The following is a 25,602-nucleotide window of genomic DNA, read 5'->3' as shown; positions in this document are numbered from 1 at the left end:
CTGACAACTTTTCACATATCTCAAAAGTTCCTTCTAAATAGGAACTTTAGGAACTAAGGAGCTAAGGAACTAAGTAGAAATGCAGGAAGCATGAAGAATGCTCTGAGGATTTGGAGCACAAGCAGCTTTTTGTGAAGGATGCAATTTAAAAAAACAACTTTAATTATGATCTTTAGACAGTAATGATGGCTTTGAAACTGGATTGTTTTCTTAACCAATTCAAATGCAGAATGCTGCTCCAGGGTACATGTTTTCCAACCATCTCTTTCTTTTTGGCCATGAGAGTGCAATCAGATTAAAGAGCAGTTTATTTCCAGGACTGATGAAAAACAGTGTGCTGATGAAAGATTGTAACACAGGGCTCAAAAAATGGGCAAACCTTCCTCCTGAATGAAGCAATGTGTTACTTCACATCTTATCTTACCATTCAGCTCTTATTACTCAAAAGGAAGTGCATCTCCTCCTCACAGTTTGTCATAATGACAATGCCAGCAACAACTGAATTTACTGAGGAGAAAATTTTGTTCAGCCTCTAGTGCCCTCATAAACAGATTCTATCTGTTTTAGTGACCTTTGCCTCTTCATTTTATGGGGTCCTTTAAAAAGAAAACTTCTGTTGTATCATTCAAGGACATGATAGGCTTAAATTGAATTTTGCAGCAAATATAATCTTAGAAATATCAATAGGCAAGTCTTTAATCTGTTCCATAAGTCTAAGAATATATTTATATATGTATATATGAGACAAAAGCACACAAACACATAGATGTAAGAAAAGGCAAAGTTGTACAAAACACTCTTCACCTATCTTATACATGCAAAAAACAAAAATTGGCTTATCAGTGAAACTGCTGAAATACCTGAAGGGCTAGAAACAACTCTAGTTTTCTGTAGTCTCTACTCAGCCAAGCCTCTCTGGTTTTGAGTTCTGTGGCAAAATAAAATATCTTTATGGAAACCTGTTTTGTACTTTTGTTTGTAGATAGCTGTATTCTTCTCTGTCTATGAAATCTTTTGGTTTGATTCCTGATCTCAGCTTTGGATATACATATTTCAATTCCACTTGGTCATCTTAAACATGCATCTGTTTTCATATTCATTAGTAATGAATGCATATTCTCATGTACATTTCTGTTTGAAAATGAGCTCCATTAATTGTTGCTGCATGTGATTCATGAGGAGAGGCATAACATGTAGTGTCTCCTTTGTTAGAGCTGTTATTTCCTTTCATACCCAGAAATGGGTGGAAGGGGAAATGTCAGACTGCAGGACATCACTGCATGTGCCTTCTTGGCGTGAGTGGGATGGCAGTAGGCTCAGAATTTTATTGGCCATAAAGCCAGATAAAATATTCTGAGGGAATGACAAAAGGTCCAGTGACATAAAATGCCAGTGAGGTAGAGATAACTATATTGTATTCATTCTAAGGCTTCCCAAAATATCAACATGGACAGGTCTGTAATTATGCTGTAATTAGGTCCCCAACTGTGACTGTTTTCAACTCCTTCCATTTCCTACCAGGAGGTCTGTGAATGCATGGAACAAGAAAAATCTAGTCCAAATTAGAGCAGGTTGGCAAAACTTCCAACAAAACAGTTTTCCCTGATGAAAAATACCTTAATTCCTGTGAAATTTCAGTGAGGCAATAATCTGGAGTTTTGTCAGGTCGGCTGCTTAGGAGACCAGGTCTCCTAAGTCAGTCCTTGCCAACAGTTTCATCATGATTTATTATGAGACTAAGAATCACAAACAATTAAACAGTGAAGCTAGAAGTATGGAACTCTTTTAGCTAAGTTTAGAGGGTTGACTCCAGATGACTCCTTAGTAGGAAGGGGAAGAGAATCAGAAAATAGAAATAAGAAAACTTGAGAGTAAAAATAGATTAATAGGAGAAGGGGTAAGAGAGGGAAAAAAAGCAAGTGATGGAAAAGCAATTTCTTACTACCAGCTGACTGGTGCTCAGTCTTTGAGCAAAGGCTACTTTGGAAAAACACCAAGTTTTATTGCTGCATATGACATTATATGGACTCTCTGGCCAGCTGGGGTAGGCTGTCCCAGCTGTGCTCCCTCACAACCTTTTGCCCATGCCCAGCTTACTGGCCTTTGGTGGCATAGCTGGAGAGAGAACCTTGGCACTGTGAAAGTGCTGTTCAGCAGCAGCCAAAACACTGATGTGCCAATAACACTGTCTTGGTCACAAATCTAAAACACAGCTCTGTATGGGCTGCTATAAAGAAAATTAACTCCACCCAGTGAAACCCTGGACATTAGGATTTTTTGCCTTGAATTCCACAAAACCAATGCCATTTCAATTATAACTGTTTTCTAAGGGGGACGGAGTGTTTTTGCTAATATCCTAAATTCCTAGGAAATTGCTAGGATGTTATATAAAAACACTTTTGCTCATCTGCCCAGTTTTTCACATGGAAGTGATGATAGCTTGAAAACAGTGATGGTTTCATATTTACAAATTATTTCTTTTTTAGTTATAACTTTTCCTTCTCATGCATGTTTGCCAAAGAGACAAGTTAGGAAAACATTCCTATATTTACAGCTTTTAGATTTAGATGTTGTATGCTATTTGCTATTTTCCACCTGATTGTATTTCCAAATCCCGTTTTTGCATATTGTTGAGGTTTGACACTGGCCAAACAACAGGCACCCATGAAAGCCACTCACTCACCTTCCCCTGCTACACCTGAGCAGAGGAGAGAAGAATTTAAACAAAGGGTTCATAAGATGAAATAATGACTGTGAGAAAAACATTCCAAGGGCAAAACAGGCTCAACTTAGAGGTATGAGTTTATTACTAACAAATTCAGAGGAGGAGAATAATGAGAAGTAAAATAATCTTTTAAAAACACCTTTTCTTCCCTCAACCCCTCATTCCTTCCCACTGACAGTGCAGGAAGGCAGGGCATGGGGGTTTTGTTCAGTTCATCACCTGAGGTTTTCTTCTGCTACTCCGGGAGAGGAGTCCTTCCCCTGTGAGGCTGTGGGGTCCCTCCCACGGGAGACAGTTCTCTGTGAACTTCTCTGGCATGGGTCACCTCTCCACGGGGTGCAGTCCTCCAAAGATAGGCTCCTCCAGCCAGGGAGCAGGGCCCCTCTCCATGGGTATCCCATGGGTCACAGCCTTCTCCCTCCAGGCATCCACCTTCTCTGGTGTGGGCACCTCCTCCACAGGCTGTGGGTGGATCTCTGCATCCCCATGGCTCTCCATGGGCTGGGGGTGGATCTCTGCATCCCCATGGCTCTCCATGGGCTGGGGGTGGATCTCTGCATCCCCATGGCTCTCCATGGGCTGTGGGTGGATCTCTGCATCCCCATGGCTCTCCATGGGCTGGAGGTGGATCTCTGCTTCCCCATGGCTCTCCATGGGCTGTGGGTGGATCTCTGCATCCCCATGGCTCTCCATGGGCTGGGGGTGGATCTCTGCTTCCCCATGGCTCTCCATGGGCTGGAGGTGGATCTCTACATCTCCATGGCTCTCCATGGGCTGGAGGTGGATCTCTGCTTCTCCATGGCTCTCCATGGGCTGGAGGTGGATCTCTGCATCTCCATGGCTCTCCATGGGCTGGAGGTGGATCTCTGCTTCTCCATGGCTCTCCATGGGCTGGAGGTGGATCTCTGCTTCCCCATAGCTCTCCATGGGCTGGAGGTGGATCTCTGCATCCCCATGGCCCTCCATGGGCTGGGGGTGGATCTCTGCATCTCCATGGCCCTCCATGGGCTATGGGTGGATCTCTGCATCCCCATGGCCCTCCATGGGCTGCAGGACCACAGCAACCTCACCATGGGCTGCACCAGGGGCTGCAGGGGAATCTCAGCTCCAGCACATGGAGTACCTCCTGCCCTCCTTCTGTACTGACCTTGGTGTGTCCATGTTGTTTCCCTCACATGTTCTCACCTCCTCTTCTCTGGTAGCAAAAACTGTACCCACTTTGGTTTTTTTTTTCTTAAATATGTTTTCACAGAGTCATTACCAACATCTCTAATTGGCCCAGCCTTGGCCAGCAGCATGTCCATCTTCAGACACATCAGGGATTGGCTCGGCCAGACACAGTGGAAGCTTCTGGCATCTCCTCACAGAAGCCATCTCCGTGGCCCCCATGCTACCAAAAACCAGGCCATGAAAAACACGTACCAATTCAACATACACCTGAATAACTTGGTAGTGTAGAACAGGATAGAACACAGCATGAGTCATTCCTGCAAAAGTCAGCATGAGGCCTTTGTATCATGGTTTAATAGGACTTAAGTGATGTACTGGCTTTGTACTGTTTCATACAGTAGGGACTGTATGGGTCAGACTTAAAATTATTAATCCCTAGCTAAATATAAATACCTAGCTCTTCACTGGAAGTCAAACAGCTTCTGGGGACTTTAGCATCTTATTTATTTTTGTATGTCTTAAACATCTGGTATCATGTGGCTTTCAGATTTGGGATGCTAAGATTATTGTTGTTTTATCTTAAAGCTAAATTAATACAACTTGAAATCTGGTGAAGGCAATGGTGACTATCTCATCTGTAGTTAATTCTCCTGTAGGGTCAGTCCTAAAGTGATCTTTTACTTTCCTGAACTAAGGGCTGTTCCACTACATACCTTCTATGTATTAGCAACATTTTCTATAAGAAAAAAGAAAAAATGAGGGTTTTAAAGACTATTTTGTTAAAGAAATAAAGTTCACAAATGTGTCACAAAAGTATCACAAATACAGCCTTCAGATAAAAAGTTCTGTGTCAGCTACAGATGCATTGCCAGGTGAGCAGCCAATGACATGGGAAGAACTGGTGGGTGGTAAAGTTATTTTGCTGCCTCATACACTAGCTCAGCTTTTAATTCTCTTTATAATTATATATGGGAACACATTATACAAGCAATCAGGCTCAGGGGAAGCCCTCTTATTTATCATCAGAATGAAGTGCATTGACATTAAGTAACTATCATGAGGAAGTAAGTCATTGTCTCCCACAGGAGAGCTGTTCTTTTATCTTGTCTCAGAGACTGATCGTTTCAGAGCCCACAGACAGGTCTCATCTTCTTTACCATGTTTTTCCATTTACATATGATAATGGCTACTCTGTAGATGGTACCACTTTCCTAAAGCCATTCTTACGAATATTAAATTTCTCAGAATTGATTGATGACACAGTTAAAAATGTAACTTTATTAAAAAGTATAATTACTAATATGGGAGCTAACAGAAAAAGTATAGCATAAGCAGTAGACTTAAACAAGTGCTATCAGAAAAAAAAAGCGCAATATAATATATTTATTTTGATCCCTCAGATCCCATACCTGATCAATAAAACTGCTATTCTGCTACTATAAAGATTATCAGAGTTCTTCTCCTCAAGGAAATAAAATTTGTCCTTGATTCTTGTGAGTGGAAATATAACTACTTTCTTCACGTTTTATAAGAGTATTTGAAGCTTTCCAGTGTAGTAGTCATAGATGGCAATACAGTTTATGTTGTTGAATGAAGAGGAAAGAAATATAGCATGCAGAAATGCCTCCTTCACTACTGTGTAATTTAATGTCATGTTTATTTTCTGTGGAAAGTGCTGTGCATTTGGGTTTAAATTTCTCATATACACATCAAAGAGTAAGGAAAGAAGAAAGTAGTGTCTGTCTGCACAGCTGAATCTTTTACTGAAACTTGTATGGCACATACATGAATTTCCAGAATCCAAAGAACCTGTTGGTATAGGAAAGATAAAGTGGCACCACACCTCTTCCATCAGTGATGACTTGCTATCTACAGTACCTATGGTCAAAGCCCTCAAGTTGCCCAGCTCTGCAGTTGTGCAGGGTGCAAAAACAGATTCAGCAGTGTCTCCCTCTTAACTTTGCCAAATGCCAGCTCAGTGACAAACCACAATCATATTTTATTTATGTTCAAAAGCTGAGACTGCATTTAGAAGCAAGATACCACATAACAAGAGATAGGGAAGAGAATATCCTTTGGAACAACTGGACAGCATTGTTTAAGAAGTCTGCAGAGGCTAGAAGGAAGAAAGGACAGGTTTTACTTTATGTCTAGGGCTTCTGCCAATCTAACATAAAATGGCATAAATATATTTGAATTAATCAATCCTAAAATGGAATTTCTCAGACAAGGTACTTAACCAGGGTGGTCTTCATGTTCCAAAGTAATATGTAAGTAGGTTTTAATCTTACAATTGTAGAATAGCCTGGGTTGGAAGTGACCTTACAGATCATCTAGGTCTAACCCCCATCCCACGTACAAGGAGATGAAGATTTCACAGTTTCCATGGTCCTTCATCTGTTCTGTGATGACCAAACAATACTTTCCAGAGCTATCCATGTAACCTTTTTTTGTGATTCTTAAAGGTTACACAAAGGAAAAAAAAAAAAAACAAAACAAAAAACAAAACAAAACAAAACACGCCACAGCAGCTTTCTTATAGAAGATTTCAAAGATCTTAACAGAGAACTGATAGCATCAGGTCATGAATTCAAAAAAAACATGCCATATTATTATTATTTTTTGCCTATAATGTGACTTGCATTGAACACAAAACTATGGTACCATGCAATAAAAAAATATGCATTGTTGCTTTAGGCAGATTTATAGTTAAGCCACAGGACAAAACAGTAAACTTATTATATCTACCAATAATATCATTAGGTATGTTTTATAAGTGAAAGGAAAATGTTTATGCATTTACACAGACACACACAAGTATATTCTTTATATGAACTTACAAACACATACACACATACATGTAAGTTATGATGGACTGCTTCAGACCAGCATTGAATGGAGGCATAGAGATGTAGAAATTGAATTTAAGATGAGAAGACAAAAGGAAAAGGAGTATTTGGTGGGTTTAACTGTTTTCTAATTCATAAACTAAGTCCTTGTCACTGGTCTGGAATATTGAAAATTGCTTGGAGATTTGCTGGCCAGAACAGAATACAAGGAAGCAGTGGATAATTTATAGAGCAGGACAGAAAATAAAATGCTTTAAAATTTCCATAAAATGGGGGTCAGTGTTCTAAGGAATATTTGGCAATTCCTTTCTCTGCTTGCTTTTTTCCCCAGTAGCAAGCTTATTCTTGTCATTACCATGTCTGCATATGTAAGTTCATGAGTACACACATACACACTACGGAGATTAGATCACTCAAACAAGATGATAAATCCCAGATGCAAGCCATGGATGTTCTCCATTTATACATAAAAGACAACCCCTTTGGGAATCTAGCCACTCTTCAACTGCAAAACCTTTAATGGTGCAGAGAGGATGTGGATCTTGATCCTGCAAACACTTAAACATGGGCTGCAGTTTAAGCTGTTAATAGTCTGAAGAAGTCAAGTGTGTAAAGCTAAGTACATAATTTAGTTGCAAATTGAAGGTTTTAAAACACAGCAGAATGTATTGCTTTTAAAACTTTCAGTATTTTTTTCTTGGCAATGCCACACAAAGCAGAAAGAGATAATCACAGCTTGAAAATATTTTAGTAGAATTCTTTTAAAACGAAAGATTACAGTTAGAAGGGGCAACTGTCATAACCTTTATGCTCACAGATGCCGAAAAGATGCTGGTGGTCTAGGGATTTTCTTCAGATACACAATGCTAAAACTCCGGTTGAACAACAGGATGTCTGTTCTTAGCATTGCAGCAAGTCTCGAAACAAGGAGGTAAGAACATCACAAAGAGTCACAGATCTGTAGAAGGGGAATTCCTAGTTTTGCAAATCAGCAAATGTAAAAGCTCTAGATTAAGTCTGCGTCATCAAAGAGGAAAGATTTGAGTAGGGTCTGACTGATTAGATTGCCTTTGCAGAGGGGGCTTAAAGACTGAATGTTTTAACTTCATTAAACGTGCTGTTAATGGGTTGTAAAGTTTAAAATGACCCTTCATCCTCAAAATACAGATGAGCTGGCTTCTACATATGCAGCAGTATTCTGAAAAGAGAGGCCAAGGAGATTATTAAGGACTGGGTGGGAAAGAAATAGTACAGAGAACATTTGCTTAAAAACATGCTCTTAGTTTTGAGACTGTCACTCTGTGCAAGGCAAACAGCAATATTTTAGCCTCCACTGCGTTATATTTCTTTTCCTTGACTGACAGTACTTTTTTCTATGAACAAGTAGAGAGAAATGAGCACATTTAAAACTCCATTCCTCTGTGATATATGTAAGCATAGACCAGTCTAAATACAGCTGAATGAAAGGAAATATTTCATTGTATTAATTGCTTTTACTTTTAAAATTGTCACTTCTGTGTGATAATCACGTTAGACTAGTAACTAAACAAATCACATTTGCTTTATGACAGTTAAAGAACAGCATTGCCCAGGGTAATTATTCTTTTCATTGGAATGCAGAGGGCATCAGTTTGGAATAGTCCTGGTGGGACACAATAGATGTGTTTGAGATATATTTTATCTATCAATCTGTATGTGAAGCTTTAAGCTGGGATATTTTACATTTTCGCAAGAGACTTGTAAGCAGTGATTTCCATCACATTTCAGTGCAGGTTGCAAAACAAATTTTTACAGGTGTTTGAGGGCTGTTGAAGATATGGGAACTTTTATTACCCAGTGCTTTTCATTACCTTGTTTTTCGTTTTTAAATTTGCAAACTGCATTTTAAATTCACTATAGTGGATTCTATGAAAGTATTGCATGCAATGGAGAGCTAAAAACACACAAGCAGGACTGAAAGAAAACCCACATAATATAAAATTTTTTCTTAATTACTGGAACTGCATAAAAATTAGATAAATCCAGCAGCCAAATTTTATTAGCACAAAGTCACGTAGCTCTGTGACTACAGAGTACTCTGTACACTCAGTGTACTCCGTACACTCTGGGGCCCACGAGTGTAACAGGGGCTATTACAACAACTAACATTTTCCATTATTTTTTACCTTTCTCCCTCTACCTGCAATCAGACATTGATGCAGTTTAATAGTATAATTTTGCTTTTAATTTTACAAGTTTTTTTCTGGTCTATTTTACATTGATTTCATGTGACAGTTTCAGCAATGATGTGCTGCAAGTATTCTCCAAGCCCCTGGGTGGTCTCTGAGCCATAAAGAAAATGAGTTGAAAACTGAACAGTATTGTAGAGCAATAGGCCTAACAGAAGATTATTATTAATATGACATATTTATTTAATGTTATATTTTCATAGCTCAGGCCTACAAAAATGAAGATTTAGAATACCAATAGCAGTAGGATGCTACAGTAACAGTAATTCTGCCACTCCTTAAAGCACTGCAGCTCCAAGCTCTTCCAGGTGATGAATTTTACATAACTTTGAATTGAGATATGACGGGAAATAGGTCTGGGTTTTGGCAGCACTAGCCTTTCCACTGCTGACAGAAGAGACATAAGGGTTTATGGCTTTGCTGTAGTCACTTATCAAACCTTCAGGTATTTGTCAAAATCACATTTCCTCATCAGAAAGACTGCAAGTTGCTGACATCTTCTGAATATTTTCAAGTTTGAAGGAGTGTTGTATGATACTATGTATATGATGCCTTGAGATTAGTGATTATTCAACACCTATGAACTCAGGAAGAATAATATTGTTTTTACAGCAAGGGAGATAAGTTGCTCCAACAGGTTGGAGCAAATCTTTGCATAAAGAACATGAAGGAGTTCACTCAGCTGCTTATGTGTTTTCTCAAACACAAACAACACTAAAATGTAATGTCAGCCATGGTTTCCCTTTGTCAGGTATATAACAGATGTAACAGATGTAACCAGAGCAGCTCCGAAGCCAGAGATGTATGGTACAGAAAGGATGCACTTTTAACTTGAGAAAATCCCCAAGAAATTGTTATGGCTGCAGGGTTTGGGGAAGGATTAAGAGAAAGACAAATGCCTACACATAGTTTTTGTGGGAGACACAGTCTGGGGGAAGCAGATTCACTACAGCCTTGTGCTAGCTGGAGAAATGAAGTAGCTTGCCCTGTGTAGTCATTGGAACCAAACTTGTGTCATAAATAAAGAAAAAGAAGCCATAAGGATTTATTTGCTCCCTGCTGACAATCTGGCTTTCATTCTCAGACCTACTTATGATCTATTGCTAAAATGACAAAACTGTGATGATTAACAATATTAAATGTCAGAATACAGAAGTTAATTTTTTTATCCGTACTCAAAACTCTTTCTCTATAAGCCATTTAATTACCAGGTTCTTTCCAGTCCCATTTGGGTGCCAGAATAACATTACATTTAATGCAGCTCATATCAAAATTCCTAACTGTAGAGGAATAAAGGTAGTGAAACAGAATCTACATGTTACAGGAACACTGAGAGAGTTGTCAGAAAAATATACAATTTTAAAAATTATATAGCATTTATCATAATTATACTGTCCATAAAAGGATAATTAATCTTTTAAACTAATATAATTTTTTTCTGTACCTCTCAGTATGGCTTTCCTTTCACAACATTGCTGTTCCTTCCTATTGTTAGCTGATTGTTCCTTCCTATAGTTAGCTTAAGAACCTGAGGTATAGACTCATGGGCCTGTTCCTCATTTAAACCTGACAATGGTTAGGTAGCTGTTTACCTTGTAATTTTATGCAATCATTTTTTTACATTTCTACTCTTCACTAAAGATTAAGAGCATAATAAAAATCAAACCAGTATTGCTCAATACCAGCACCTGAGAGCGATCAGTACCATCCTGCTTAGAGAAAATGGAACATGCATGAAAAATAATTCCTTGTCCTGTTCTCACTTTTGTCTGATCTGTTGCTTTGGTTTTCCTGAGCCAGACACTGTAGCTGTGTTTAACACTTCTTCATGTCTAACACTTCATCAGATTAATAGCCCTCAATTCAGTGTAATTAAATTAGCACCACCTTTTTAAATCTGGTATACTACTGAATTAATATTTTAGTGGGTTTTCAGATTTTTTTTATTTTTTAGAAATCAGATTAGTAACACTACTTCACATGAGTTTGTAAATCAGGTTTTGAACATTTTGTCCACTTCTACTCTTTAAAACCAGGTCTGTGCTTTGTTCCTGTGTCAATAGACTTCTGTCAGATCAAGTCATGCTCTATTTTTTTAAGCATCATAAAAAACAATGGTGTTAACCTAAAAATTGAGATGGCCAAACCATCAGAGAGGGAAGTTAACAGGGCAACAGGCAGATATTGTCCTTCCAGTTTCTTCAAACTACAGATGATAAAAACCATTTTCATAATCTGCTGTACCAAGAAAATTCAATCTGTAGCAAGATATCTTACTCCTATCCAAGAAAAAGACTTCATTTTATCTAGGGAACAGACAGGGAATATATTTTCCATTAGAGTGAGGCAGGGGGATCTGTTTTCATCAAAATACTTGTTTAAAGCCTCAACAAAGCCCAGTGGGAGGGGGCAAAAAATCACATCTGCTTGTCTCAGTGAGGACACTTCTGTTTTTTCTTACTGTATAAAGATACACATGAAAACAGGCATGCTGGGTGAAATCTCAGCAAAAAATAGTGAAACTTCACACAATAAAGCTATTTGATAAGCTGTGCTTCTGCTCCTTTAGCGTGCATCTGTTCTTGCCATCCCATCCTATATTAAGTCGATAAATATTGGTTTTCTCTAAATGCAGGGAAAGGCTTGTGGAAAGTCACAGCCTAGCTCAGTACAGTAGCTGAAGCTGAGGAACCCCTCTGCATGTGCTTGCTTCCTTACACGATCCTCAGATGTGAGCTCCCTCCTTCAGAAACCAGAGACCTTTTCATAAAACAAAGGCAAAGAATGTGCTTTTCCTGGCTTGGCAGATGCAATTTTTTCTTACCAGGCCAGCCACAGGTTATTTGTTTTTATATTCAGGGTTATCAAATAGTCATGGATTGTGTGTAGGATGTGCCCCTTATCAGGGGTGCCATGTCTGTATTAGGGTATTAGGACACAGCCAGAGGTGATGACCTTACTGACTCACTACCCAGGAAGCTGTTTTCACATATAAAGTAAAAGCTAGGAGGAGAAATGATAGGCCCAGAAAAAAGGAACACAGATTTTATCACTAGGTTATGGGATCTGGGAGATATTTAATCCCCCTTCTTCTTGTGGGGTTTTACTAAAACACATTTTAGTGTCTACATGATCAAAGCTTTTGGTACTAACAAAGGTAACCCGAGAATTTGAGAAAAATATTCTATTATTTGTTTCTCATCTGCATAGGTTACATATTTTAAGAATGCTTTTTCTCATCTGCATCTAAGAAGACCACATAACTTAGTCAAGATTTTTTACCCAGTAATGTTAACTTTTATTTCACAAATATTAGAAATAATGGTACAAATACAAACAGATGAAAACCAGTAAGACTGAGTATGAAGTATACCATTGCCTGTAAGATCAATGTTCCACACCTTACTCAAATAGCATTTATTCTATATAGCTATGGTCTCCTATTTTTTAAAAATTGCTACTAACTGAGCGGTACACCCGCAAAGACAAACCACATGGGAGACAGACAGAAAAGAAATAGTAGTTGAGAATTGCACCATACTCAGCTTATCAGTGTAATTACGTGTCAGCGCTACATTTCAGTATGTATAAAGCAAAGATTATTCCATTAATATTCCACTAGCCAAGGGACTTCCAGACTTCAAAATATTCTGGCACATTCTGAGTAACTACAGTGGACAGACCATGAATTAAGAATATAAAAATACTTGAGAAAAATAAAAAAGTAAGTGGTTGATCCAAAGATAATTGAAGTTAATAGAAAGCCTAACACTGATTTTATTTGAGTCTTAATAACTCCTGGAGACAGATCTCCCATGATTTACACTAACTCTTATACTGCTTATCAAAGCCAAATTACATTAGATTTTTAAACTGAAGTCCTTTACTGCATAAGTCAAATATAGTATATACAAGAGGTCAAATATAAAAGAGAATTAAGGACTAAAACATACTAAACATGTCATTACCTCTGAAAGCTAAACAGACTGTCAATGCTGAGTACATTTACATGGCAGATTAAAAAATACCCTCTACAAATTTTAAAAACATTTTGGAAAACAAATGTCACTCAAAAGCCCCTCAGTTTTCTGAAAAAGCCACCAGCAGAATAAACATGAGTAAAGTAAACCTCTTGTGATGCTGCAATATTAGCCACAGAACGATCAAAATTAATAAATGCACATGACCAATACCTATTTATTTGGTGTGAAAGATAGGAAGGGGGATAGAATCAAATATTTCATTCTGAACTGGAATTGGCAATGTCTCTTCGTATATCTTCCTATGTTTTAGTGATGTTTCAGGACATTTGTTTCAGAGCTGTTAAATCATGTTTTTAAATCAAATGAACCTTAGCTAAGTTAAAAGTCACACAACCTACAATTTGAAGGGAAGACTGGAATTTGACTTTAAGTGCGGAATTGATTAGACAAAGAATGTTAACAATTTATTGCTTTGGAAAGGATGAGCTCACCTACCATTCACCTACCATATAAGCTGGCACAAGCAAAAAGAAATTATTCTTACACAAAGAAAGAACTAAAATCAGTAAGGGGTAAATGCAAGAGAACTCATCCCTCTCTGATAGTTTGGATTTGCCCAGGGCTGCAGGCTATCTCTCATCCATCTGCTCCTTCCAGGAGGGGTGTTATCTGCTGAAGGCAACTCTTTCCAAACATTCAGCACTTGGTAATATTGCAATAACCCTTTGAAGCTTTGCAGGGAAATTTCTCCCAGCTTCCAAGTTCTGTTTTATTTGGAGTTGTCATCTGTGCTCTATCTCTGCACAGATAACAAATACAGCAACACAGATTTCAAGAGCTTATTCAGATTTACCTTGCCTTACACTACAGACATACTTAGTGGCACAGCATAAAAGATTCATTTAAGAAAGAATCCATTGTAAGTCCATTTGTACTGTTAGCTACACAGTTAGAAAGACAAGGTTCATAATTAATTAGATATAGTGGGCAATTTCAGCTTAAGCTTAATCAGATTCTTCTCTAAGTGTTTACCTCAGTTTACAAATCCTGGCTAAGAAGTTCTGAGCGTCAGAGTGAGCAAATCCCAAAGTGTCAGACCTGAGGATTCATTGTTCAGGACAGCATCCACCTACACAGCCATCTTCAGTTCTCAACCTCTGCTTCCCCCTTCTTGAGCCCTACCATTCACACTAACTACTTATTATTCCAAGGAGCCTACTACAAGTACTGTTTTGTAGGTAATCCCCTTATTTACCTTCGAGTTGAGGGCTTGGATACAAGTAGAAAAACAAATTTGTGGCTTTGTCTAGAGACAACTACCTTTAAAACTCACAGTAATCTTTCATTTCCAGTTTACACCCGAGCAGCTATGCACACCTATTTGCATGCATTTTGGCAAACACTGCTGATTGTTCTTATTACCAAAGATTGTTCTGAGTTACCAAAAATAATCTTTAATCAACCTGCTAGCCACTTGGCTGCTGCTAACTCTGGACTGTTCCCCCAAATGCAATGTAAGATAGTGACATCTTGTTAAATAATCTATAGACATGTACTTTGTTTACATTAAGTTAATGATCCAAGGTGTACTGCTACAAACATCCCACTGGCATGTTAGCAGTAGAAGTGTCAGATGACAAAGTTGCTGTGTTGGCCATGTTTATGAGAATTTTATTTTTTCCCTTGGACATTTTTTCTAGGATTCCTGTTACCCATACACACATGCTGGAGCTGCACAGTCATGAACTTATGCAGATAACCCTTAAACCAGAACAATCTAGTTGCAGATCCAAGAAATTAGTGTCAGCAGAGCCACCTTCTTTGTTATCTGAATTTTAAAACTCTATTTCCAGCATTGCCCAAGTTGTGTTCCTTGTCATCCAACACGTCTTTTTTCTTCGATTTATCACTTTGCTCTTCCCTGCCTTAAGTCACGAGTCAGCAAAAGCACTTCTGCTCAGGCTTTGTTAAAATAATTAAATTAATTTATTCATAGACAGGACTTCAGAATCCACCTTAAAATAAATATATATTTAAAAGCTTTACCAAACAGGCTGAGATTACTAAACTCTAAGTTAGTTTTGGAATAATTTTCGAAACCAACCTAAAATCTCTCTTTTTTCATTGCTAATCATAAAATTCACTTTGGGAAATGCTGCTTTGGGCTGCAGTGCCTAAATGCTTCCTAGAATTGATATCATCACTCCCTGTGCCATATTTTCAGTGGATATATTAAGTAATGACTTGGACTACATAACCATGATAGTATCTTAAACTCCTCACGCAACAGTCTTGGTTTTCCTGCCAAACAACTTGCTATTTAATAATATACATGTACAAAATTGCAGTTTGACTTCACATTCCACTGTAAATGAAAGGTGTTTTCAGTAGTGCAACACAATTTTACCTAGCCTATCATTTACTTAATTGAAACTATGGAAATTACTGACAGAAACTATCTGAAATTTAACCTGCTGGAAAGCCCTATTCTCCTATTATAAGCATGAGATTGCCCTAGAATTACTTTCGTTTCCCATAAATTCACTGTCACTGACACAGCTCTGTTACCATGAGTGCCAAGCACTACTTTTGGCAAGTCGTCAGCTCTTTTAACCACAATATGCTCTTTCTCTGCTGTCACTGTAAGAGGCTACGAGGCTGATAGTAGCAGAGGTAGCTGGCAGAGGAAAACCAGTCTTGAAAAGATGAAAGGTGTCTGTACTCCAGCATCCATTACTGCCACCTCTTTCTATCCACTGAATGATCCATGGCAAAAGGTGTTAATCCTCCTGTAAATACCACTCCATCAGGACTAACAGAGGTCAAAGAAGTAGTGCAATGTTTAAATTTTGTCAAAGCTTCTCACATCTCTCTTTCTAGGTCTTTTGCAACTCGTTTTGTAAAATACCTCTTTCTTTCCCATTGTTCTCTTTAACATGTTTTAAACATGTGGTTTGAGAAAAAAGATAAATGAAACCCAAACCAATTTCAGACATATGCAGCATTTCAGAATGAAAGTTTGTCATATCTGCTGACAAATAACCAAGAGAGTCGAGTAAACAATTAAGAAAACTTAATTCTTAAAATTTCCCCAAATCTTTAGGACAGAAGTATCTGTCTTAGACAACAGACAGGAATTCAAGACACCGCATTCAATTCTCAGGCTGTGACAGTGATGCCTTTTCAAAACTCACTGCCATCATAGAGCTGAACTGTTTCTTGCAATGAAGGGAATGTGATCAAAAGTGGACTGAGGTTACCCCCAACAGTGCTGCTCTGCCTCTGCCTTGACTCCAAGCCCTGATGCCTCGTCCTGAAGGGAAAGCTGCACTGCAAAGAGCCATCCAGGTCAGTGCCCCATGGGAGCAGTCTTCACTGACCATTGTGGCCTGGCAGATGTTCAGGAGATGGCAGTAAGGTCTGGTTTAGTGTCATCAACCTTTATTGTTTAGACTTGGGCCTACATATGCTACAGAGAATGTGAAACATTTCTGTGGACTTCTGTACTGTTTGGTGTGTGCGAAGTAGTTCAATGATTGCACAACCTCAGGCCTACAGTAAAAAATACCAGCACTGACAAATCTTAAATGCTGAGATTTGTCCTGCTCTCTGTCCTCTGACAGACATCTCTGAAGAGGAGCATCTCTTAGCAAATCTTGAAGCTTGGGCTCTTGGAACTGTTAAATATTTGCTAAACTCAGTTTGCATTAATAGTAAAGAAGATTACTTATAGTAAAGATTAAAGATATATAAAACACTCTTGGTGATCTATCAAAGGACCAATTTGAAACAGGCTCTTCTTAAGCATTGTAGTGTACATCAGAAAATAACTGCAGTTCTGGGTTGGAGGGCAATAGGACATTGCTCACAACGCCGACCTGCTTTGGGTCTGTTTGGACCTCTTTGGGATATGGACAAGCATCTTCACAGAGCCCCCGACAAGAACCAAGGACTGTTTCCTTCGTTTTCTCGCAGCGAATCCCCACGGGGCAGCCCCGGGCAGGGGATGCCACAGCGGCCCGGGCAAAACCCCCGGCTGCGCTGGCCCTAGAGCCGGGACGGGGCACGGACACCCCCTCGGCGACCCCGGCGGGGCCGGGCCGGGCCGGGCCGGGCCGGGCAGGGGGGCGGGCCGAGCCCCCGAGGGAGGGGCTGCACGGAGGAGCGGGGTGGGCGCAGGGACGGAGCGGCCACAGACGCCGGGAGCCGCCGGCAGGGAGCGCGGCTGGGAGCGCGGGGAGCGGAGCGGAGCGGAGCGGAGCGGAGCGGAGGGGCCATGCCGGGGGCCGCCCCCACAGCCCCGCGCCTCTGGCTCGGCGCGGCCGTGCTGGGCTGGCTGGCGGCGGCCGGGGCCCGCCGGCGAGGTAAGGGACCGGGCACAGGGAACGGGCCCGGCACAGGTGAACGGGTCAGGCACAGGTGAACGGGCCCGGCACCCGGCACAGGTGAACGGGTCAGGCACAGGTGAACGGGCCCGGCACCCGGCACAGGTGAACGGGCGGGTGCTGAGGAGCAGGGACGGGGCAGGCACCGCCTGCCGCCCGGCATAGGGACTGCGTGGCACAGATTTCCCCGGAACAGGCTGAACTTTGTACCTGCCAGAGTAGGAGCTGTCCTGGTCACAGCGCACTTGCGGGGAAAGCCTGCTGAGGGGAGCTCCAAGACCAGGAGTGCTGGGTCTCCCACCCTCTCTTCCTGGCGCTCTTCACCTGAGTGTTGGAGCACAGGCAGTGCCTTGGCACATCCTCACCTGGCACCTCTGGTGAACCCGTGTCTGTTTATAGTTTCACATTTCGGATAAATAATCCACATCAAGCGTAGATACAATAACATATTGCAATGAGAACTACTAGAAAATGTTCTATAAACATAAATTTTGCATTTTCCTAAAAGTTATGTGATTATTTAGTGCCTTTGTAAAGCACCTAGGATGCTTCCTGGGGTGTGTATAGAAGTGGTCGAAAAGTGTTTTAACACCCAGTCTAATGATTATTTGTAAAGATGTATTAATGTGTGCATGTTGATTCAATTTTTTTTATTGGTCCAGTCACCACGTTCCTGTTCCACAGGATTGCAATACTGTCATTGCTACAACGTTTTTGCTCTTTTATTGGTCTCATCAAAGAAAATGGTGTTTTTTTAGGTAGTTATAGTAATTTTTATGTTCTCCTTTAAAATTACTCTAAACAGTTGCTTCAGGATAACTTCTTCCATAAAGTGAACTCTTTTCTATTTTTTTTATTTTGAAGAGTTTAGGTCCACAAATACACAAATCCACAGATGTTGCAGTTTAGGGTCACATTTCTCAGTATCCATCAGGACCAAGTCAGTCTGGGATGGTCAAAGCAAAGCTTACTGCACTAATCCTGAAGATAGTCAGGAAAAAGCAAATATGGAATCAAAATCTTCCTGGTGTGCTGAGACACAAATTGAACAGTAGAGACCCATGTGCAGTATATATGGGGTGTTTGTGGAAAGAAACAGAGAATATGATAAGTAAACTCAAATGCTAGGGAAATAGCTGAATATTTTCCTGGGATGGACTCTTTTTTGTTTTTTTTCCAGCAGTGTGTAGTGTCTGGATCTCCAAACAGAATGGGAAAGTTACAACTTTCTAGAAACGAGTCTCTCCTAATAACCTATTGATAACCTTTTGCGTGTAATCTCCTCTAGTTTAGGTGAAAACACAGGTACACAATCTACAAAGGAGACTGGATATTATAGTCTTACTTCTCAAGTATTCATTTGTGTATTTTATAATTGGAATTTCACTGTTCTATAACAAATATTTAAAGTTAATAAATCACAAGTACTTTTGAAGGTCCATAGAAATAATTAAAAAGAATATTCTTATATATATCTGGAAAGTGTTCTGTCAAGAACAATCACGAGTAAATGCTAAATTTTGTTAAAACTTACACGAGTGTTCTGTTTTGTGTTAGAACATGTTAGGATATTTTGTGATTGTGGATGAAGTCAAGTCACCAGTAGCACAGTAATCTTCCTCTAATTTAATGTTCCATCCTGGACAGAGCTGGTGGGCAGGCCTGCCCTGTAGGTAACCTTCCCTTGCACTTTAAAGCTATCAGGACCTGTTTTCAGTTCCTTATAATTTTGCCAGGTTTGAATCATTGAGAAGCCTACAAACTGAAAGAGAGTAGGTTTAGATGAGATACTGGAAAAATATTCTTTACTGTGAGGGTGGTGAGGCACTGGGACAGGTTGCCCAGAGAAGCTGTGGCTGCCCTATCCATGGAAATGTTCAAGGTCAGCTTGAACAACCTGCTCTAGTGAAAGATATCCCTGCTTGTGTCATGGAAGCTGGAACTATATAATATTTAAAGTCCCTTCCAGCCCAAACTACTCTATGATTCTATAAAATTGCTGGGTGTTAGACACAGGCAAAGCTTTTCTGGAGCATTTCAAGCTAAGTCAGTATTCATCATTCTGAGAATAATATTTGAAAGAATGCCTATATTAAAATCTACTTTTATCTAAGGCATCCTGAATAAGGTAATAATGATTTCAGTGGAAAATATGGCAAACTCCCTCTTAAATGCTTCTGGTTGGAGCAGATCTGTTCAGCAGGGTTAACGTTTTTGCGAAGAACATGACATAATTTTTTTGTGTGATTCTCCATAAATATGATCATTTTATTTGTTTCTGCTCTTGCTGAGGTTAGACAGCACTTCAGTTACACTCAGGTGTGTTAAAAAGTTGGTTTTGTATGTGCTATTGATGATAGTGATTTTCAGTTGTTTTGCAGAATGAAAGAGAAAAAAGAAAAAAAATTAATCAACCAGTGTTACACAATGTAAGATTTCCAAACAATAAGTATGGAAAATTATAGAAAGGAACAAGAGCTACACTGGATTCATAAAGAGCTGGATGGCATTTTAAAGTTATATGCATAATAATAAGAAACTTATAATTTGATCTTTAGTAGGATTTATAACCCTATTACAAGTGACTACAGTCATCTGTTTTAAAGATCTATCAAATGATGATCTAATTAAACTGTGGAGGAAATGAAAATAAAGACTTGTCTCATGTCTAGCCTGATTTATTAATGGAGAAGGTAAGAGATATTAATTGTTTCAGGAGTGATTCAGTTACAGGAAAGAAAACTAATGAGGGTGCTGTATGAAAGGGAGAATTCCACTAAGAAATAGAGGACAGGAAGAAACTTTCATCATGGTTCGTAAACTGCATGTGCTGTAGCTTGCTTGGAAAACATTTTGATAACACACATGACTGACCTGTGGTTCTTCAAGGGCTTTTCTCTAAATTCCAGTGAAGGGTAAGTTCCCTGTAAGGTCAAATTGTATGGACAGGAATAGCCTACAGGCTACTACAAGAAACTCAGAAACACAGTGGTGGCACAGTCAATCACACTGACTTCCAGCTGCCCTTAGAGGATAGAAGATAAAGCTATTGTTACCTGCCTGGGTAGCCTAAAGTTGCATCAGATTAAATCTTCAGTCTTTGAAAGACTGTAGGATTCTCATACTGTGCTGAAAAAGATAAAGTCTGTTCCCTCACTAGGGCATCTTCTCCATTAAAGGTGAGGAATTACCTGATTTTGAAACTGTTTTATAATTTTGGTTATCTAGAATGACATGAAAAATGCAAAAATAATAAACTCTCATATTAATAACCCAAAATGTTTCTAATCAGTGACACAATTGTACCATGCAAAATACGTGACAAGTACAGACAAACCTGGGATCAAAAGCTGGAGATCAGAGCATTCATATTCAAAATGTAACATTAGACAGCTTTGCTTATAGTTGCATCTTTAAATTCAATAGTCACATAATGAAGGTAAAAATTAAGATTCACTGTATCATTCAGTATAACCCAAAATTCTGTTCACAATTTGCATTTTAAAAGCAAGATAAATAGATAAGTATGCTTTTAATGTCACTTACATATAAACGTTCCCCTATTTTATTTTCCCATTCTTTCACTTCCCAAGCACATTTCTGAACAAGAACAATTAAGTATGCTGCATGTAAATATGCCATTAGCCAGAACTTTTGTTGTCACTGTCTTCGACAGAAGTCAACTTACCTGACAGATCAGAAGTTCTGTCATTCTGCTTTATTTCTAAAAGAGTTTGCATTACAAAAAAAAAATAAACAAAACAAAAAACAAACAAACAAAACAACAAAAAACCCCCACAAAACAACAACAACAACAAAAAACCTGTTATAAAGACTTCTTCAGATTCTGATCCTTTGTTTTATCTATCAGAAAATCTGAGAGACTTTTTGAGGCCACAAGATCACTTAGATGTCAAAAATATGTTTGGCAGTTGTATTTTCTTTTTAATAATTTAGTATGTCATTCATGCAAATTGACTTAAAACATGTAATCAAGTATCTACCCATTTTAATACACACTTTTGCTATGTTCTGCACGTATATATGCAAGCTGCATGCAACTATCCAACTATCTCTCATCCATTTGAGGGAATTATTAATTTCATGCTGAGGAGTTCTGTAAAGTGGTAATCTCTTTTGAAAGACCTTTGGATAAACCTTACTCCTCCTGAGGTAAGTTTTTTTTATATTCTTGTGTATCTGACAAACACCCTGTTTGTATTCCGGTTTCATAAATATCAGTAGAACTAGAAAAATCAAAATCCAGGTACAATGTATAAATGTATTCCTTCCCACTGGTTTTGCATCCAGGGCAAATGTCTATGTGGTTATTACTGCATTTATTGTCCATTAAAAGAAGGAAAGTTATGGCATAATGAATTCCATTAAATTTCGGAGTGCTAACATGCCAAGTTGTTAGACTTCAATATATTCTTTCATGATATTGCAACATATCCTTATTTTCCTTTAGAAATGCTTAACAACTTTTCTAAAATACTTGTTAGGAATTCCATCTTGGTACTCTAAATTCTCTTGCTCCACAGTTCTTGAATGCTCTCCTGGTGGACATCAGATCCTGCAGAGCCCTTACAGAAGTGTGGATTTTGATTCATCCCACCTCCAGCAATCAGCTATTCAGGATTTAATCTGTGACCATTCCCTAACACCAGGATGGTATCGCTTCATGCTTTTTGATAAGCCTGCTGAGATGCCAACCAAGTGCGTGGAGGTATTGCTATAAATAATTTCGTTCTGAGAAATAGATGTTTTGGTGAAGAATTTTTCAGTGTGATAATGGGGACTGATGTGGAACAACACAAAGTTCCTATCTTCTCTAAATACTTGATTATATTAGAATGTGTTAACTGGAAAATTAAGTCTTAAGCGTTGTGAATTTCACACTGAATGGGCAATAACAGAGGATGATAAATCCCTCTTAGAGCACTCAAAAACTGTAATTTCCACTCAGTGCTAAAGAAATTTTCTCAGTGGCAGCATAGGAGGGCTGTCATGTAAAGCTGGAACTGTGTGATGGTCAGTGTGAAGGAAGGCTATGTGAGAGCAGTATAAAGGCTTCCAGCCACATGAACCCAATAATTGTTGAGCTTTTAAAGTCATCATGTCACAGAAAAGAGATTAGTCTTGAAGTGATTAAAACTAACAGAATTAATTGAATATTAGTTGCCTCGTCATCTGCCAGCCTCCAAAGACTCAAGAATTACTTGAAATATTTAATATTCAGATATCTAGCTCTTTATTTCAGAGCTTATTTGTAGCTTTATTTTGGAACTCTGTTATATCCTAAGGAGATACATCTTTTTAGTTTCCCCTTTTAAAAACACTTCCTTCCTTAAAAAGCCTAAAAATGTCGTGAGAATATTGTAGCCTTGATTTTTCTAATGAATTGAAATTTCCTTGTCACAGTCTCTTAAAAAAATAAGCTAAAATCCCATCAACTAAGTGCTTATAAATGAGTACAAAACAACTCAAATATACTAATGCATCAACTGCCCGCATCTCTTGGAAGAAATCCAGGAGGTTAGTTGGGCCTTCATTTGATGGCAAAGCGAAGATAAGAGGTGACAGCTTTAACACCTTTAGTTGATACTAAGTGTACTTCTGCTTTACACTGCTTTTGCTGTGCTCTGATAGCATCCACAGTCACTGGAGGTTAACTGTGCAAAGTAGCTCACTAAACCATAGCACACCTGTGAGCAAAACACTCAGATGTGGCTTCCAGTTAAGTTCTTCAGGCACTAAATTATAGCCTGCCTTTAGAAACAAACACAAATACACTAGGTTCAATAAAGGATTTAAGTCTCTTTGGTGTGCATTGGTATTCAACCTTGAGGAGGAAAGTCAGCAATCCCTCTGTTATACTGGCTGAACTTTGCTAAAAACTCATTCGAGAAATTAATTGCATGTGTACCTCTCATTAAAGCACAACAACAGTTTGATGTAGCATTAACCATTTCCTGATGTTTTTCTCTGGTGCTGAAGATGAATCACTGTGGCACTCAAGCCCCTGTCTGGTTGTCTCTGAGGGAGTCAGAGTCCATGCCTCGACCTGGTGAGATCAAGCAGTTAACAGCTTGTGCTACATGGCAGTTTTTCTTCAGCACTTCAAAAGACTGCTGTCTTTTCCGAATACCTGTCAGGGTGAGGAACTGCGGAGATTTCTTTGTTTACTTACTGCAGCCCACCCAAGGATGCATGGGGTATTGTGCAGAAGGTGAGAAAATGCATGCTCTAACTCAGCTAAGTGTGTGTGTTTATAAGTAAGTGTTTTTCTGCTCTTTATCTGTCTGATATTTGGTGAAGTGGAAATGTCAGGAAATAGTTCTGCTAAAATTTCTTGCAATCCTTAATTTTAATATTGATATGATAGAAGAAATGGTCTGAAATGGTGAGGTGGGTTCTCTTTGCCCCTCTTTAACATACATGTAGCATGTGACTAATTTTCAAAGACCAGAAACTTAAGAATTGAAATTTTCCATATAATGGGGTGGGGTTATAAGACACTTCTAGAAGTCAAAATTCAGTGTAATTCATGGCACTCAGACTGTCCAAATTACTGAACATGCATAGAATTATGTATCAGAATAAATTTTGTCTCAAGACCTTGAGCAAACTGTGTTTATATCAATTATTATTTAGCACTGTTTGGAATATTTTTGCTGTTGTAATTCTTACCATCTTTCTGGGGCATATACGTGTTGCTGCTAGAAGAAAATTCAGCACAGAAATGCTCTACTGATATGCATTTTAGTAGTACTATGAGAAAGGAGACCTTTTGCAATGTCTCCTATTGTCTTGGGTGCTTGTGCTGCAAAACTATATTGGTGTTTGCAGCTTAAACTTCACTATTTCATTACTCATGACAGATTTTTCAGATAAGCAAGCTAGGGTTAAATCCTTACAGTTATAAATACTGTGAAACAGTGACAAATTAGTGTTGTAGGAAATTCTTATTAGCTCATATAACACACCATTATGAAAATGCTAGAAGTATTTTCATGCATGATATGCTGTCTTGCTTGGAATCATAGTTTCTGTTACTGACTACTTTCAAAAGCTTAGCAGCAAATCTATCAGTGGGCTTACTGGCCCATCATTATACCTTTAGATTCAGTAGTTAAGACATTCTCCAAGGGTTCAGCAAGCATGTGCCTGCAACAGTGAAGAATTCCTGCACAAAAGGACTTGCATTTACTTTGGATCCTGGTACATGATGAGGAAAGAAGATATAAAACCACAGCTAGAAAGCCAGCTAGCAAACTTTTACTACCTCAAAACAAAGAAGGCAAAAAAGCATAACTCTTATTTGCTTCTCCTAAATACTGTGAATCTGAAGCACATTTTGAGTTTAAATGCACATATTTAAGATGTTGTCATGTGAAATACATTGTACTGTTGTACTGCTTTTTGTATCTAGGTTACCACATGTGCTGTGTTTTCTCTTTAACACTTGACAGCTGTAAATACCTGATGCCAATTTTTAATCTGTCCTCTACATGCTAAGGTTTTCAAACATTATACCAGTGAAGCATGGAACAGCAAAGTCTGTTCTTCATTCTTTTTGGTGGATGGGATTTCCAGTGTTGCTGCTTCCCTTCTGATGTAGTTTGAGTAGTGACTAACTGGCATTTTCATGTTTAAGTTAAGTTCCACTTACTTTTCTATAGCATTCAAAATACAAAACAATAGCAGTGCACAAGTGCTTTTTCTTAGGCTTCTGTAGGAAAGGTGATTTTTTTTCAAAGCAGGTCTGCACTGAATTTTGCTGTCCAGGGTTACAGTTAAAGAATAAGTGTTCAGATGTGAATTTGGAGAGGCAAAATATATATTCAAGAAAATAGTGCAATTCCTTTTTATTCACTAGCAACATGTATAAGAGCACATCAGCAGTAAAAGTTGTAGAGATGGTAGAATGTTCTGTACCCATACTCCTAGATGATTTCTGGCACAAGATATTGTGCTCACTGTTGTCATAGCTGTAAATGGATCAGATTACAAGATTGCTTCTATTCTGAAAATTTGCACTTCGATTAGTGTCTTGTGACATTTGGTCTATAATGTAAGAGCACTGGTGCTTTTACTCTGTATGTATGTCAATATACAGTGTAACAACCCTTTATAGTTGTTTCAGATGCAAGGCCACAGAGCTGTGATCCTGAGGGAATGGAAATTGAAGGCGTCTGTAGCAGTGAGTATTTTGTTTTGACTTTCAAGGTTTTCTGTGCATCTGTGACCCAATAATGT

At 38.8% G+C, this 25,602-nt stretch overlaps 1 protein-coding gene across 1 annotated transcript in view; it reads left to right on the top strand.

Moving 5' to 3' along the window:
• The first annotated feature begins 17,231 nt into the window (after positions 1-17,231).
• The window catches only part of VWDE (von Willebrand factor D and EGF domains), a 34,725-nt gene continuing 26,354 nt past the window's right edge, over positions 17,232-25,602 (top strand). Inside the window, exons 1-4 of the mRNA XM_062495279.1 lie at positions 17,232-17,319; positions 21,885-22,069; positions 23,341-23,572; positions 25,481-25,546. Of these exons, the coding sequence (XP_062351263.1) occupies positions 17,232-17,319; positions 21,885-22,069; positions 23,341-23,572; positions 25,481-25,546 (571 nt within the window). The remainder of the gene's footprint in view (positions 17,320-21,884; positions 22,070-23,340; positions 23,573-25,480; positions 25,547-25,602) is intronic.

Source organism: Cinclus cinclus, chromosome 1, assembly GCF_963662255.1.
Source record: "Cinclus cinclus chromosome 1, bCinCin1.1, whole genome shotgun sequence".
NCBI lineage: Eukaryota > Metazoa > Chordata > Aves > Passeriformes > Cinclidae > Cinclus > Cinclus cinclus.
This window is presented reverse-complemented; position numbering and strand designations above follow the sequence as displayed.